This window comes from Gadus morhua, chromosome 11, assembly GCF_902167405.1.
Source record: "Gadus morhua chromosome 11, gadMor3.0, whole genome shotgun sequence".
In the NCBI taxonomy this organism is placed as follows: Eukaryota; Metazoa; Chordata; class Actinopteri; order Gadiformes; family Gadidae; genus Gadus; species Gadus morhua.
The window spans coordinates 24,874,391-24,889,661 of record NC_044058.1 but is presented as its reverse complement, the minus strand read 5'-3'; the positions used below and the strand labels follow the sequence as shown (position 1 = coordinate 24,889,661).

Below are 15,271 nucleotides of genomic sequence, written 5' to 3'. Positions count from 1 at the left end.
AAATCAAGGTCTCTGTGGTTATTAAGACTAACACCCTAGGCAAACGAATTCCATTCCATTAATTAACTTCGATAATACCGTCTATGATTAATCACACTGAAATGTTTATCAGCAACACTCAGTCTGATGAATTATCATTACAAATATCCTGGTTTCAAATATTTGCATCTAATCCAGTGTAACTCTTCTCGGCTCCCCTTGTTCATATCCACATGGAGTTTGTTCACGGTTTTGATCCGGGGACTTTCAACAACTTGAAAACGTACCGACACAAACCACAACCGACACCAAATACACAGAAAATCCAAGACAACTTCGCTTTTCATAAATTTAATTGTCATTTTTCGACAAAACTCATAAAATCAAAGAAAAAAAACAACATACTATGACGAGCGGTTTTAAAACCTACGGTGATGTTTGCTATGCGGATCAACACCAACCAAAGGGAGCGTCTGTGCTTCTTGGCGTTACAAATGATCTGGTCTTAAAGCTAGTGAATGAAACAGAAAAAAAAAAGGCAGATTCCAGAAAAGACAATTTGGCAGGTCTTTTTTTTTTTTTTGGCAGACCTTTTTCGAACGAGGGGTCCTGGAAACAACCTGCGAGCCACAGGGGAGACGGTAACGTATCCCGACGCCGTCGGGGCAAACGGGGGAGAAGGGGAGGATGGGGGGGGGGGGTTGTATTCATTAAGAATACACAGCAGGTACATGAACCGTACGGGAATACATAACGGTACATAAGGTTACACCTTCCGCCTCTGAAGGTGCTTTATGCCCGTCGTACAGCTTCGGCTGCCGCTTGGGAGTCCAACGTTTCGTCTGCACGTGCTCAGACCGCGGCGGGCGCGACCCCAACCCGAACGTCAGGTAGACACTCTTTATCTATCGACCTCAACGGCTGCGCAAAAAAAGACAACAATGTTCGTTTTAGGATCCGTTCGCAGGTGGTAAAAGTCCTAAACTTCTCTGCCGAACCATACAGAAAACAAAAGACATACACTGTGAATATATATATATATATATTAAAAACAAAAGAGACAGAAGACAAAATAAACCACAACCCGTCAACGATACAGAATGTTTTGTTCCTCAAGAGGCTCATGGGACATAAGCACACCTGTGGCACGTAAAAATATCACACACTGCGCAGGTGTGGAGTCTACACAGAGCTGTTGGGTGGGGGGGGGCCAACCACATACCACAGTGGGGACGTATGGGACCCAGGGATCGGCAGCGGATCCAGGGGAGGTCTTAGACGGTTGGGATGAGTAGGGATGTGTATGCGTGTGTTGTGGTGGTGGTGGTGGTGGTGGTGGTGGTGTGTTACTGGGGGTGGTCCGCGACAAGGCAATGGGGTAGCAGACAGGGAGGGGTCTTCACAGACAGTTGGAAGGCATTAGTGTGTCGGACAGGGACTTGTCAGCTGCAGCTGCTGGCCTGGCTGATTGATAGAGTTTGTATTCCACCCTGATGGGAGTGTGGTGGACGCGCGCGCACACGCACACGCACACGCACACACACACACACACACGCACACACACACACACACACACGAGAGGTGCGACCGGGGAGTGAACAAGACAGACAGAGGAGGGAGAAATAAAAATAAAAAAGGTGGACATTCACTCCAGCAACAAGGCGAGGACCCCTTTCATTTCTCGACGGATACACCAAACAAGGTCAATCATTGCCCCTTGGCCTGGGATTAAGACTTTATGAACAAAGCTACGTGATATATTTATAAAAACAATGATGTGTTCTAAAAAGCATTTTGTAAATGTTAACAGATTTTATAATTAGCTACAAAATATATCTCAAGTTGCACATTAAAAAAAAAGGAAAGCATACAGACACGTTCCCATTATTCCAAAATAGCCTGTTTTTCTCCATCAAGTTACTAAGTCCTAATAACTGTAGAAGCAGGCTTTGGGTCGCACATGGGGGCGAGGGGATTACAGTATTATGCTCTCCTATTGTATGTACACGATACTTAAAGATATTCCAATGATTCATTCGACTAGACACGGGTCTGTGTGCCGAAACACATGGATATGTAACTACTGTACATAACACACACACACACACACACACACATCACGTAAGGCTGTGGACTACACTCCAATTACGCAACGACATTCCTCTATACAGAGTCAAAAGGAGAAGTACGCATGACGACCGCACAGTACAGTTTAGGTTTGAAGCGGACCGACAATCAATCGTGCTGACCCAAACATCCTGCGACGTAATTAGTGAAAGATGCTAGAGATATTTACAGACAACCTGGGCTCCTCTTTGTGTGTGGGCGTGTGTGTGTGTGGGTGTGTGTGTGGGCATGTGGTTGTTTGTGTGTGTGTGTTTGTGCGTGTGTGTGTGCGTGCGTGTGTGTGTGTGTGTATAGGTGTGTCAACGTTGTATGTGCGTGTCCAATGACAACATAAGGGAGATTAGAGTCATTCATATTCATCCGATAGGACAGGGCCGGAGCTGTATGACTCCATACCCGCCTAGTGGATTTGGTTTTGAAGTTGCCTACACGGTGCTTTTAAATAGCAGCAACCAAGAATCAACTATTGAAATGTGTTGCGTTTTTTTACATTACTGTTTGATTTTTTGCATTCACGTGTACGCTAGTGTGTGTGTTAGTGTGCGTGTGTGTGTGTGTGTATACACTCGGAGGATGTGGTAGCCCACATCTTGATCGTGATCTCATGAGCTTCTAGAGTCCGGGGGGTTAGCCGCTAGCAGGGCTAGCATCATATCCTAGCGGGCTCCGTGTCTTTATCCTCCAGCAGGCTGATGAACTGGCCGAAGGTGTCCTTCACAGTCTCCATGTTGTCCACGTCACTGCCCTCCAGGATCCAGCGTTTCCCCCGGGCCAGCGGCTCCAACTCAAAGTACTTCTTGACCTGCACAGCGGGGGAGGGGGGGGGGAGAGAAGAAGAAGACGCAGAACGTCAGGTGGCCGTTTCCTTGCTTTGCCGTGTGTTTTTGTGTCAGACAGAAAACACGGATTGAACCCGGGGAGACCGGGACACGGGTTCGAACCGTGGAGCCAGAGAGCATCTGCTGTCCAGGTGAAGACGGCAAACACACTTTACACCTTGCCGCCACTTGAGAGTCCCAAACAGTTTGTCCTTCATGACACCGTCGCACTAATGAAATAAAGAGATGCGTCGGTATGTGGTTGTTTCTTTGTTCACTAAACACATTGCTATTGAGTTGCCAGTATAGCGCTCGTAAAAAAGGTGTGGATTCTAAGCAGGTGTTGCTCTACCCGAGGTCCTGATCTCACTCCCAGGTGACTCAGCCAATCAGAAGGCAGGGGGGAGCAGCGGTAGACTAACCCCTTATATATTAGACTATTTATTCACTCGTTAATCTCTTAAGGCCAAAGGGCCAGCAAGGTCTTACTCCTGTCCTCTGCCTGAGAAGGACGTTTCGGGTCACGGGCGGCCATACAGGAAAAGCTGAGTAAGGTTTAGGAGGCCAGAGTGGACGGCTGGTAGACAGGATCCTCAGCCCCTGGTAATGTCCTCTGATCAATGCTACGCTGGCGTCTCACAGTCCTTTGTATATACACACTGTCCTTTGTATACCACAACTATCAACTCCACTATCACCTCCACCGCCACAACCACCACCGTCACCTCAACCCATCACCTTTACGATAACCACCACCTCAACAACCAACTTCACCTCCACCATGACCACCATCGCCACCACGTCACCTTCACCATCACCTTAACAACCACCGCCTTTCCCATCGCCACCACCTCCACCCTCGCCTCAATGACATACACCTCCACCATGGTGGAGTTGCTCCTCCACCATGGTGGAGTTGCCCCTCCACCATGGTGGAGTTGCCCCTCCCCTGAACTTGCAGAGAGAAGGTGCTCAGATTAAAACCGTATTAAGGGCTGTAGTATCTATTGTAGGAGAGAAGACGACTTCATGATGAAGTTCAGACGCCTACGCTTACTTCAGCACCTGGTTTCTATTTATGTGCTGGAAGGTCTTCCAGTGTGTGCGTGTCAGTGCGTGTGTGCGCGCGCTGGCCCGTGTGTGTGCGTGTGTGTTTTTGTGTCTGTGTGTGTGTGTGTGTGTGTGTGTGCGTGCGTGCGTGCATGTCACAACCAGTTACATCCCAGTGATGGCTCACTAAGACTTAAAGCTAAAAGTAATGGCAGGTCGCTGGCAGGAATGTTCCAGCCCTCCCGCTGGGTCCATAGACCGACGTTATGACCCACACCTCCCTAATGATAATGCAGTCGCCCCACACGCCACTAATGAAAGAACAGGGCATGTAACACCATTCCATTCATGTCGTGGAAGTGATTAAAAACAGTGAAAAAACGTATTCTTTTTTAAAATTTATGCAATGACTGATGCAAAGAGTCTTGTAAGGCTAGCAAATGATGACTTTGCATGTATTTATGAGGGTAGACATCAGGGCTGTGCGATGAGGAAACGTGACTCGTTCTGCCCACCTGCCATTAGAAACTTTCATGAAAAGATTAGAGGTGCGTACCTTTTACGTGTTCATTACATTTAAACATTGCCGCAAAACTTCCCCCGGTATAAGAGGGTTCTTCTAGGGGGGAATGGCTGTAATAGTCACGCTCCACTGGCCACTTGAACAACATCTGCCTTAAACATGAGGTGGAACTAAATCACACCAAACTCCACAGCAGATGATTGCAGTCATGATAGTCACTAATTGGTTTCATCCCCTGGCTCGTGTGTGTTTGTGTGTATGAACGTATGTGGTGTGTGTGTGTGTGTGTGTGTGTGTGTGTGTGTGTGTGTGTGTGTGTGTGTGTGTGTGTGTGTGTGTGTGTGTGTGTGTGTGTTGTGTGGTGTGTGTGTGTGTGTGTGTGTCAGTGACGGTTGTTAGGGCTGGTGTAGTGACTCTTTCAATACGAATTGTGTGACTGAAGGAACGCCTCATTAACACTGACAGAACATATCAGACATGCACAAATGATGAACTTGGAACACTGTGGACTCCCTTACGTCCTTTTGGTTTTGAAGTTTTCCATAATGACTTAAAGATTCCCGAATGAGGCTTTACAACACTTGCTAACGACCTTAGAAGAAAAATCCCCCTCACAATTCCATATGCCTGCTGTTATCAGTTCAACCCGTTTATTCTGCATCGAATCCAACTGAAAATGTATCAAAATATAGATATATTGCCTGTCTATAGGGTCTATATCTATATCTGGCTGCAGCAGAAGCAACCTGTGTAACAATTTGCACCAAACGGCAGAGAGCCGGTGGGAGAGGTGTGCACTTCCCTCGGATAAGATAAGCAATTCCAAGCGTGTGCCTGTCACACAGTCAAACGACTCGAAATTGCTTTTGTCTAGACCTGGCTTGGCTGTCTGGCTGTGCCCTGGTGTGTGGCATGAGGGGAGCTGGGGGGCCGGGGGAGAGGAGGAGGAGGGGGGGAGAGGAGGAGGAGGAGGAGGGGGGGGGTGGGGAGAGGAGGGGATGGGAGTTGGTATTCTTTGTGTCTGCTGGAAACCCAGCGAGCCATGCCAGCGAGTGGGAGCGCGAGAGTCTGCCTCTGCCCCCCCCAGAGAAGCGTCTCTGTCCGGGTGTAACGCGAGTTTAATGACAGATTAAGTCACCTCTGCCACGTTTGGCCCAGAGGCCTGACTGGAAAGCCGAGCGGACCCAAACAGTGTTAAAAAATCTGTCTGGGTAACATGAGCCGCCCTGGTCCCAGGCTGTAGCCCCGCACCCAGACTGCAGACGATGCGGCTGGCTGCCTGTCTGGCTGGCTCACTCGCCTGCCTGCCTGCCTGTCCGCAGCCAAGGCCCTCTCCTGGATGACTGTGGCCCCTGCACTGGCAGACAAACAGTCCAGCAGTGACCTCTGTGTAAGCAGAGACAGACTTGGGCTTTCCCCACGAGCGACCCCCCCCCCACCCCCTCCTCCCCTTCAACCCACAGATCCACCCGTACAAACCCGAGACGTACCGCTGAGGCAGGCTCAGGCAGTCCGAGCCAGACTCTGGCACATCTTGACAAACCGATAAAACGAATAACGAACTCGATCGCGTGAAGAAGTCGGACTACGGTTACGCGTCAGGTCGTGTTTCTCCAGAACCACACCGACTGACCCGACCCGAAAAAACTGAAAAACCATCAACGCAGAGCCAGGGGGTCCGGCCTGGGCTGAAGGAACCCCCTGACCCGCTCACTGGGCGTGGCCGGCCCCAGGGCGCCGTCAGTCCGGCCTCTCCCAGATTAAGACCTCCTAAGTGGTCTTACGCTGGGCCTTAAGGATCTGCGCCAGGGCGCTCGCACGGGTACGGTAAGCTCCGCAAGACGGCGGGCGCCAGATGGCTGCAGGGATGACCAGCGGGTCATCCCGTCTGGCCCCCTTGTAGGTCAATCGGACCCCGGGGCCCCTGGGACCCACGGGGGCCGCGGGAGAAGGCGGCTTACGTTGAAAAAAAAGAAAAGAAAACCAAAAAAGGGAAGGAAACGAACGGTGTGGGAGTTACTCCTCTAAGCAGCCGTGTGTGTGTGTGTTGACTGTTCTTCCCACTGTTGGGATGCAGCCAGCCCTCTCCTCCTCCCCCCCCCCCCCCCCATACTCCCAGCCCACCCATGCTGCCCGCAACAGCAAGGTCCATTGTTGTGGTGGAGTGGGAGAAAGGTAAGACAAGACCGATGGCGTGGGTTTGGCAGGAGGTCCCTTTCTTGCGAGATGCCGTAGATTGAGCAGAGCAGGCCGGTTGAGGTTTGTGTATTCTCGGTGTGTTTTACTACACACCGGCGCGTCGGGGCCTTCGTGTGTCGCGCGTGTCACCGGGGTGCGTTGTTGACGTTTAATTCCATAACAACTAATAACTGTAATTCAGGCCGACGTGTTATGAAGTGCGTGATGCATCACCTCCCGCTCGCGGACACAATCTCAACAAGCATCCGACCGAGGCGCTGTCGGTAACCAAGAGACCGATGGCAAAACAGACGCCGCTAGACATTGATGCACCGCCCGACGTAAACACATGGCCAGTAGGGTGTCTGCATGGTGCTAAACCTTAACCCGCTGCTCGGGTTGGCAGACGTTCAGGCCTTTAGATACAATGGGAGGAGTGTCCCCCCCCCCCCCCCCCAACTGTTTCCATTATAAACACGCTGGAGTCATGGTGAGAGCCAGACCAGGCTGTGGGGACCAGACTGCAGGCAGATCCGCTCTGCAGAGCCCGGCTGAGCGTTGGTGGTGGATCGAAGGAGATGGAGATAGAGAGACAGAGACAGCAAGACAGCGACTCGGTCGGATCCTTGCTGGAGAGAGACGCAGAGAGAGCAACTATGGATTGAGAGTATGAGAGAGCGAGTGAAAGGACCAGAGAGAGAGAAAGAGTAGGGGACAACGGTAGAGAAAGAGCACGATAAACAAGAAAGAAAAAGAGGATTTAGAAAGGAGAGCTTGATTAGTCCCCATTGTCTCTCCAATCAATGCTTTCAGGTCAATACTGAACATTGCTTACGGTAAAGAAAAATCCATAGATATTTGACTGCTGAGCAGTGTTTCAGCGGTACACTAAGCAAAAGCGCACGATGCAATGACGCATCAAACTACACGAACTCAGTAGTGGAACGGGAACGTTTTTTTTCCCCCACTTTCCTTTTTTTTTGTGGTTCTTAAGAAAATGTCAGTAATGACGATGAAAACAATGGGAAGTTCATATTTAAGGGGGCGTGATTGGCATCGGAACACATACGCCAGGGCCCGTAATGCTTTCCATGCAGTCATTAAAAAGGAGAACTTGGCATGTTGAGAGTCAATTCAGGTTAACCAGCGTTCCCAGGGCTGCGGTGGCAGGCGCCCAACAGAACACACGCTAGCAGCCCGGTCGGGGAACACATCACGTTGAGAATCTCGCAGATAAAAGCGAGCACGGCAGCGCTTCAGTGCCGTCTCGCTATGCAGGAGTATTTTGAAGGGGGCGGGGAGATGGGGGTTGTGCAGCAAGCCTCTCGCGGACGGTTAACAGCAATGCCAGATGGAACAGACTCTGGCTGGTTGGACGCACTCCCGCACTAGATCTGTATCGTAACAACAAAAAAATAAACTAAAAAGGTGAAATGACCCCGCGTTGTCAGCCCTCTCACCCCTCCCGAGAGTGTACGTTTCTTTGTCAAGTCTGGAAAAACCATGACGCCTCGGGCTCGCTGGAGACTGAGAAAGACGAGTCTTAACCAGATTAAATAATATCAAATGATACTAATATGCCCTTCCTCTTTTAGGTAATGACATTAAGGTAAGAACAGGAAACGTTCCTTTGGAAAGATGTTGCCTTCAGCAGTGCGAGAAAAGCCAGGCAATAAGAGAAGAGATGATAAGAACAGTTGAGAGAGAAAGAGAGAGAGAGGCAGAGAGAGAGAGAGGCAGAGAGAGAGAGAGGCAGAGAGAGGCAGAGAGAGAGAGAGAGAGAGGCAGAGAGAGAGAGAGAGAGAGAGAGAGAGAGAGAGAGAGAGAGAGAGAGAGAGAGAGAGAGAGAGAGAGAGAGAGAGAGAGAGAGAGAGAGAGAGAGAGAGAGAGACAGAGAGAGAGAGAGAGAGAGAGAGAGAGAGAGAGAGACACACACAGATTGAGAGAGAAACATGGAAAGAGAAATAAAAGCAAAGAGAGGAGAGAGAGAGAGAGAAAAAGCACAACTTACCTGCAGGCTAACTATTAGGCCTGGAATTCCTCTTCAGAGGAAGAAGAGCTTGACTCAATAAACTCAGTAGAGTAAAGTGGAAAGGCTTTGTCTCAAATTTTTTGTATCTGGATGTATTTCAGTCGGGATCAGCAACAATTCAACATTAAAAAAATATATTATTTTCTTAATAAACAAGTCCAGTACCACAGTAAAAAAGCCATGAAGGAATGTTTGTCTGTAGTACTTAATAAAGACAATGTGCTCTGCAACATGTGTTTCTGCTCGCCGTGCCACACTAATCCCAACATTTATTCCAGGGTGTCTATGAACGCAGCAGAACACAGTGTGGGGGTTTCAGTGGCCACATGACGGAAATGCAACCCGATCCACATTATTTTCATTTCATTTCTTTTTTTTACGAATGGATTTGTTTCAAATTGAACGGAAACATGGCTTAGCCCAGTTCAGGTTTCAAATTAGTCAGCAGGGGACGGAGACATTAGTCGGTCTATGAACTAGAGAAAGTAGCATGCTCAAATATCCAAGACAATCAATACTACTCCCTTGACATGTTGGCCCCTGTGAAGATATCACTCACCTGCAATTGGCCCACAATGCAGACAGGGCTGGAATGAGTGTGTATGTGCGTGTGTGTGTGTGTGTGTGTGTGTGCGTGCGCCATTTTTTGTCTGTCCGTGTATGTGTGGGTGTGTGTATTTATGTGCATGTTGATGTGTGTGCATGTGTGTGTGGGCGTGTATGTGCGTCCGTACATTTGTGTGTGCGTTTGTGCGTGCGCGATAGAGAGACAGGGAAAGAGAGAGAGAGAGAGAGAGAGAGAGAGAGAGAGAGAGAGAGAGAGAGAGAGAGAGAGAGAGAGAGAGAGAGAGAGAGACTGGGTGGTTGGGGGGGAGGGGGGGTTTGGTGGGGTAATATGAGAGCCACTTAACATATAATAGATGAGCCTCTGTTTGCTTTTACTGGCTACCTAAAGAGTCTTAAAGACACGCGAGAGTCCAGAGATCCCCAAGAAAGGCTTGCTTGTAAATAAACAGTTCCACCCTCAATCGCCGGTCAACAGGAGGAGGAGGAGGAGGCGTAGGAGGAGAACTGTCCCTGTCCAAGCACAACAATCCAAATCCCGTCTAAGCATAGCCGTAAGCGCAGCATAGTCGCCAGCGTAACATCCCTGCAAACCCTTGTAACTTTTGGAGGTTGGGGGGGGGATTACCGTCCCAAGGCAGAGCGAATGCCCCCATCACCTGTTGAGGGGGAGCATTAGCGGCACGTGGGGCGCCTGACATTATAACCTTGGTTTGAAGATTACATGAGCTGAGTGAGGCATCTGCAAACAAACACCTTGCATTGGAAACAGAGTGAGAGACCGGCGAGAGAGAACGAGGGAGAGAGAGAGAGAGAGAGAGAGAGAGAGAGAGAGAGAGAGAGAGAGAGAGAGAGAGAGACAGACAGAGAGAGAGACAAAGAGAGAGAGAGGGAGACAGAGAAAGGGACACACAGAGAGACGGAGATAAAGAGAGCAAGAGGAAGGCAAAGAGAAAGCGAAAGGGAAGGGGAAAGAGAGACAGCGACAGAGGGAGAGATCCGGTACTACGTTCAGAGTTCTACGTTGAAGTGACAAAAACAACCACATTCCCGTCTGGCCAAGACTAATACGAACAGGGGCCTCCCCTGGAAACCGTCCACCGTGCTAGAACACTTGGTCCTGGGGGGGCAAGGGGAGAGGGAGGCCTCGGAGGGGAGAGAGGGCGGGCGGGCGGGGGGGGAGGGAGAGGGGGGAGCTTGGACTACGTCGTCCCGGTCCGGTCGACAAATGAAGTCCCCCCGTTGCGGCGCAGAACTGCGCTGACTGCAGATTTACTGTCCTGGAGGGCGGTGGGCGGGACCTTGGGCCTCCCCCAGGCTGAGCTCACAGGTTCAGGAGGATTCAGTCGCGGCACACTCTCTTCAAAGCCCCCTGACCACGGCCAGATCAGAGCCGCCCTCAGCGGTGCCGTAAATCTCGGCCAGACTTCTCGAGGGACAGTCGTGCTGACCCTTTCAGCACGCCACTTGGAACAATGCTACTGCACTCAGGGCCCAGCGCTGTGGTAATGGCCTTTCCATATAGCCAGGCATCCTGAAGATGTATCTAGAAGATGTTCCTGACCGCATTCCCATTTGGACAATGAGCAGGTTGAGATTTCGTTTTTTTTGTTTTTTGTTGTTGTTAGACGCGAGCAGGGTTTCGTTTGAATTTCTCTCGTGGTGGATCGGATGACTTCCCATCAGTGGCAGCCGACGTAACCGCGGGAACAGACCCGTGCCGCTCAATTCAGCGGTGGCAACCTTAGACGCTTGTTTGCAGAGACACATGTCGCAGCCTAGTCTGACCATTGAAGGTTGCAGAAATCCTGTTAAAACCTACTTTATACATACAGAGTTCAGGGTGCGATTACGTTTCCCGAACCAGCTCCGCGTGGATGACCCATTTTCCACTTTTAAGGACGCACCGAAACAATAAACCCAATGCCACTTGTTGAATACATTTGACCACAGAGAGCAAGTTTAATTTCAACCACCATATGTCTGGGCATGCGTGTCTAGTTCATTGCACTTCAGAAGAGGATGATATAGTGCAGATGTGGGAATGAAAAGCATCTCCATATGAACGCCGTTGGTTGACACCAGGCTGCACCAGACGCAATGGGGAAAAGGAAAGCATCCCCTCCTGTTAAGGAAGGATTGGGAATAAATTGGCAGGGTCAGTGGCTGAGCCGTGACCTCCTCAAGAGGGCTTGACCTGCAGGACATTATCAGGAGGCGCTGAGGGTGGGATAGGGTGGCGGTGGCGGGGGGGGTGGGGGTAGCTGGGTCAAATCTGTGTTTGCCTTGCCTTATTACAGACTTACAGTAACTCAATTTATAAACAGACCGAGAGCACCCTGACAAGGAACATCTGGTCCGCGAGACTAGAGTGGGGTGGGCAGCCTGCCCACACCACCCCGTTCAAGAGGCGTTTTCCCCTGGAGCACAGCCCCCCCCCCCCTCTCCTGCCTCCTACCCTGCCCTCCCCACCCCTTTCTTCTGGGGGCTGGGGGCTGGGGCCCACACAGACGGCCGACGAGCCCAGGAGGTCTGTCCCCTCCTACCCGTGGACCCCCCTCTGACGGGATCCTCCCACCCCCCTTTCACTCTGCGGGGCCTGACAATAACGTCCAACTTGAGACCCGCTGTAGGCCCCCCGACTACAGACCACTCGCGGCATGCGGACCCCCGACCCCAGGGCCACCCTGCCCACCACCAAATTAAAATGATTTGTCTGCACAAGGGAAGCACAATACGGAAATGCACACAATGTCGAGTGTCGAACAGTGTCCAACATTAGGCTTTTTTGACCACTGCAGAAGTGTGCACACCAGCTGCACCCCAACACATTGACTTCTATAATTAAATGAGCCATAGTTTTGCAATGTGGCGGTCTAGCCTGGCAGTTACAGTTCTACTTACGGCACTTAAGCCTAATTACAGTATCAGAGAGGGCGGTTAAGGCATGGTGTTTTGGTTTTGGTTAGCCTACAAATATTAGCATTGCAGTTGTGTGAATGGCAATGGTCAAGCACTATTACTTGAGACCCGAGTTGTGCAACTACTAGTTTCCCCCGAATATGCCCCATTGAATTAGCTCGGATTGTGTTGTGACATAAGGGTGTGTGTGTGAATGTTTTCTATGAAACATGACATATGATATGCAGACAAATAAACCAGATGACATGCTGGAGCACAGCGGATGCTATACAAATAGTTCTTTGTTTTCTAAACTCGTAGGCAAAGGAAAGCCAGGCTATTTGAACATACTTATTTAGTTCTAATAACTTTAATTGAGACAAGCTGCCATCGTCCGTAGGCACTGTACCTCAGTGAACAATGCTAGTCGATAAAAACATCTTTAATTTGTGGAACTGTTATTGGGTGCTTTTAATCACTACCAGGAAATTATATCAAGGATTCCGTTCAGGCAATACTGAGGACCCCCAAAAGGTTTTGCTAGGCCCGGTAATGACACTCCAACATACACGCCATCCATTGCATAACCTAAAACTTTTGAGCGTCATGCTGTGACCCAAAAAACTACCATTATTAAAGAAATTCAGTATTGGAACCAAAGAAACCGATGAGCCCAATGGCACAGACACCTCTCTATTTATTTGAGCTTAACGAAGACGACGATCAAAGTGTCACAGGAGACTTTCAACTGCATTTCCACAGAAGAAATCCAGGCCAAAGAAAATAAAAAAAGAGTCATTGGCTATTTGGATTTTTGTCTGTTGCTTCTCAATGAAAAAAAAAAAAAGGTCCTTTGGAGGAGGAGAAAAACCCAAATTCCCAGCGTTTGATCCCTGCGTGTCAGGAGTGGAGGCTGAGGAAGGGAGCCGGGTGGGGGGGCGCACCCTGAATAGAGTCTTTTTTCTGAAGTCTGGCCCCGGCTAGCGGCAGCCGGCCCACCAGCCCCTGCTTGACCACCGCACAAAGAGGAGGGCACCAAGCACAATCGGGATGCGAGAGGGCGGGATCCTTCCCCAGCCAGGAGACGGGTCTGGCCCTGAAAGGGGGGCCGGACGGCTGAATCTCGCTCCCCGCTGATTCGGGAGAGCGAGGGCCCGCCGGGGTCAGGGTTCAGTGGCATTTCATGGCATCTATGTGGGGAAGAAAGGCGAGGGCGATGCCCAGCCCAACCTGCCTGCTGCCCCCCTCGGCCCCGGTGCTCCTTAACCTCCCCCAGAGGGCCAGGCACCGGGAGTGACAGGTTGAAAGGAGCATTTTTTTTTGCGAGAGAGCTGCAAAGGGAGTGAGGATGAAGGTGGGAGGCCGGGCCCGAGTGAGTGGAAGAAGACAAAGACGTAAGCAGAGGAGAGGCATCAAAGCCCAAAACAACAACAATACTTTCTAAGTAGGTTCACATATTTCGCCTTGGAAGTCTAGAGTGCTCTCTCAAGAGGGTAATCAATATGCACCGCTTGACTGGTGTTTCAACCCCCGGGCCTCCAAAGTAGGATGAACCAAGCACTATGCAAACTTATAAAAACTTACCTTTTTTGCGCATAGGCACACACACAGATGCGGATAGACACACACCAAATAATTTTGGGGGGATAAGCGATACCTTATCGTTTATCTTCCAGAATATCTCATACCCTCATAGGAAGCGGGTACTTGACCCGCTCTACGCGTACGTCTGCTGAGTGGGCGGGCATTGAGCTGTCGACGCATTCTCCTAATCAACCTGGGGATCAAAACCCTATTCCCTCTGCCACAAAACAAGCGCACAACACGCAACACACAAGCACACACTCTCAGTCTCATTCCCTGGTCTGATAACGGGGTGATTGACGTCTGCAAGCCATTGCAAGGTCTCCGGCGGGGGCAAGTGGAAACCTTCACTACCTTCCCATCAACCTTTTCAAGAAGTGCACACGATAACGATTTCAGGGGCCAAAACCCATTCAGCCCAGGAGCGTGCGACTGTGAGCCAAGGCTCTGACACTGTACGGGAATGTCCTGCGAAGGATGAGCGTGGAACATGCCTAGCCTCAGTACAGGAAGGACCTGCAGAAACCACAGACTTTGGTTTGGTTGTCAACAGCCCCGTTTTGAGTTAATTACAGCCACAGGAGATACGACTGGATACCCGTGGCATTACGCTGAATCAGACGTTTTTTGCGATCGAGCCACGGCTTTGATAGTGTCAGAATGGCTATCTAATGTCTCGTGTCAAAATGCTAATTCGTTAGTCCTGACATTATGAGATTGAATTACTCGATGATGGGCAGTAAAGCACCGTGGAGCGTGGGAAGTGGATTCTGCCAATGGGGCTTCTGTTCATTCTGTCCTCAATTAGAAAGCCAACACCTCAAGAAGAGACCAATGAATGGCACCGACCCGAGATGTTGGTTGTGCAAGGCAACCAAGCAATTACCTCAATGTAAACAACATGCGGTCCAGATATCAGGCAAGAGAGATGCATTTGATGACCAAATTATTAATATTGATTCTATATTCTAAATTAATATTGATCCTGTCTAACATGGCATTAACATGGGGCAGGGGTTACTTTCGCACCGGGATAACCCATGCTGTGAGAGTATGCACACATCATATAACACAATCTATATTTGACATTTAGCCATGGCTAGTCTTATTCGGATGAGTGATCGATATGTTTATCTGTAATATGGGGGATGGGTACTGTAAGGTCACCTGCTTTTCATCCAGTATTATTCTGTTCCACTTTAGCCCGGAGACTCATAAGAGGGAGACAGGCGCTGGGGGAGCTAGTGTGTGTGTGTGTGTGCACGTGCGTGTGCGTGTGTCTGTGTGTGTGTGTGTGTTGGGGAGGGGGAGGGGGGGGGGGGGGTTGCTGCTGCTGACCGGCTTCAGTCTAGACGGCTCAATACGCAGTTGACTTTTTAAACCCGCTTGTCTGGAAAAAGAGCAGACGTGAGGTAAGAGGAAGGGGGGGGGGGGGGGTGATACGCAGAGAGAGACAGAGAGACAGATAGAGAAACAGAGACCGACAGAGAGAGAGACAGATAGAGAAACAGAGAC

General features: G+C 50.1%; 1 protein-coding gene across 2 annotated transcripts in view; it reads right to left on the bottom strand.

Moving 5' to 3' along the window:
• Positions 1-314: 314 nt before the first annotated feature.
• Positions 315-15,271, bottom strand: part of LOC115554099 (ADP-ribosylation factor-like protein 15) — an 88,997-nt gene continuing 74,040 nt past the window's right edge. For both annotated transcript variants that reach the window (XM_030370715.1, XM_030370714.1), the window contains exon 5: positions 315-2,908. In XM_030370715.1, the coding sequence (XP_030226575.1) occupies positions 2,821-2,908 (88 nt within the window). In that variant the 3' untranslated portion in view covers positions 315-2,820. The remainder of the gene's footprint in view (positions 2,909-15,271) is intronic.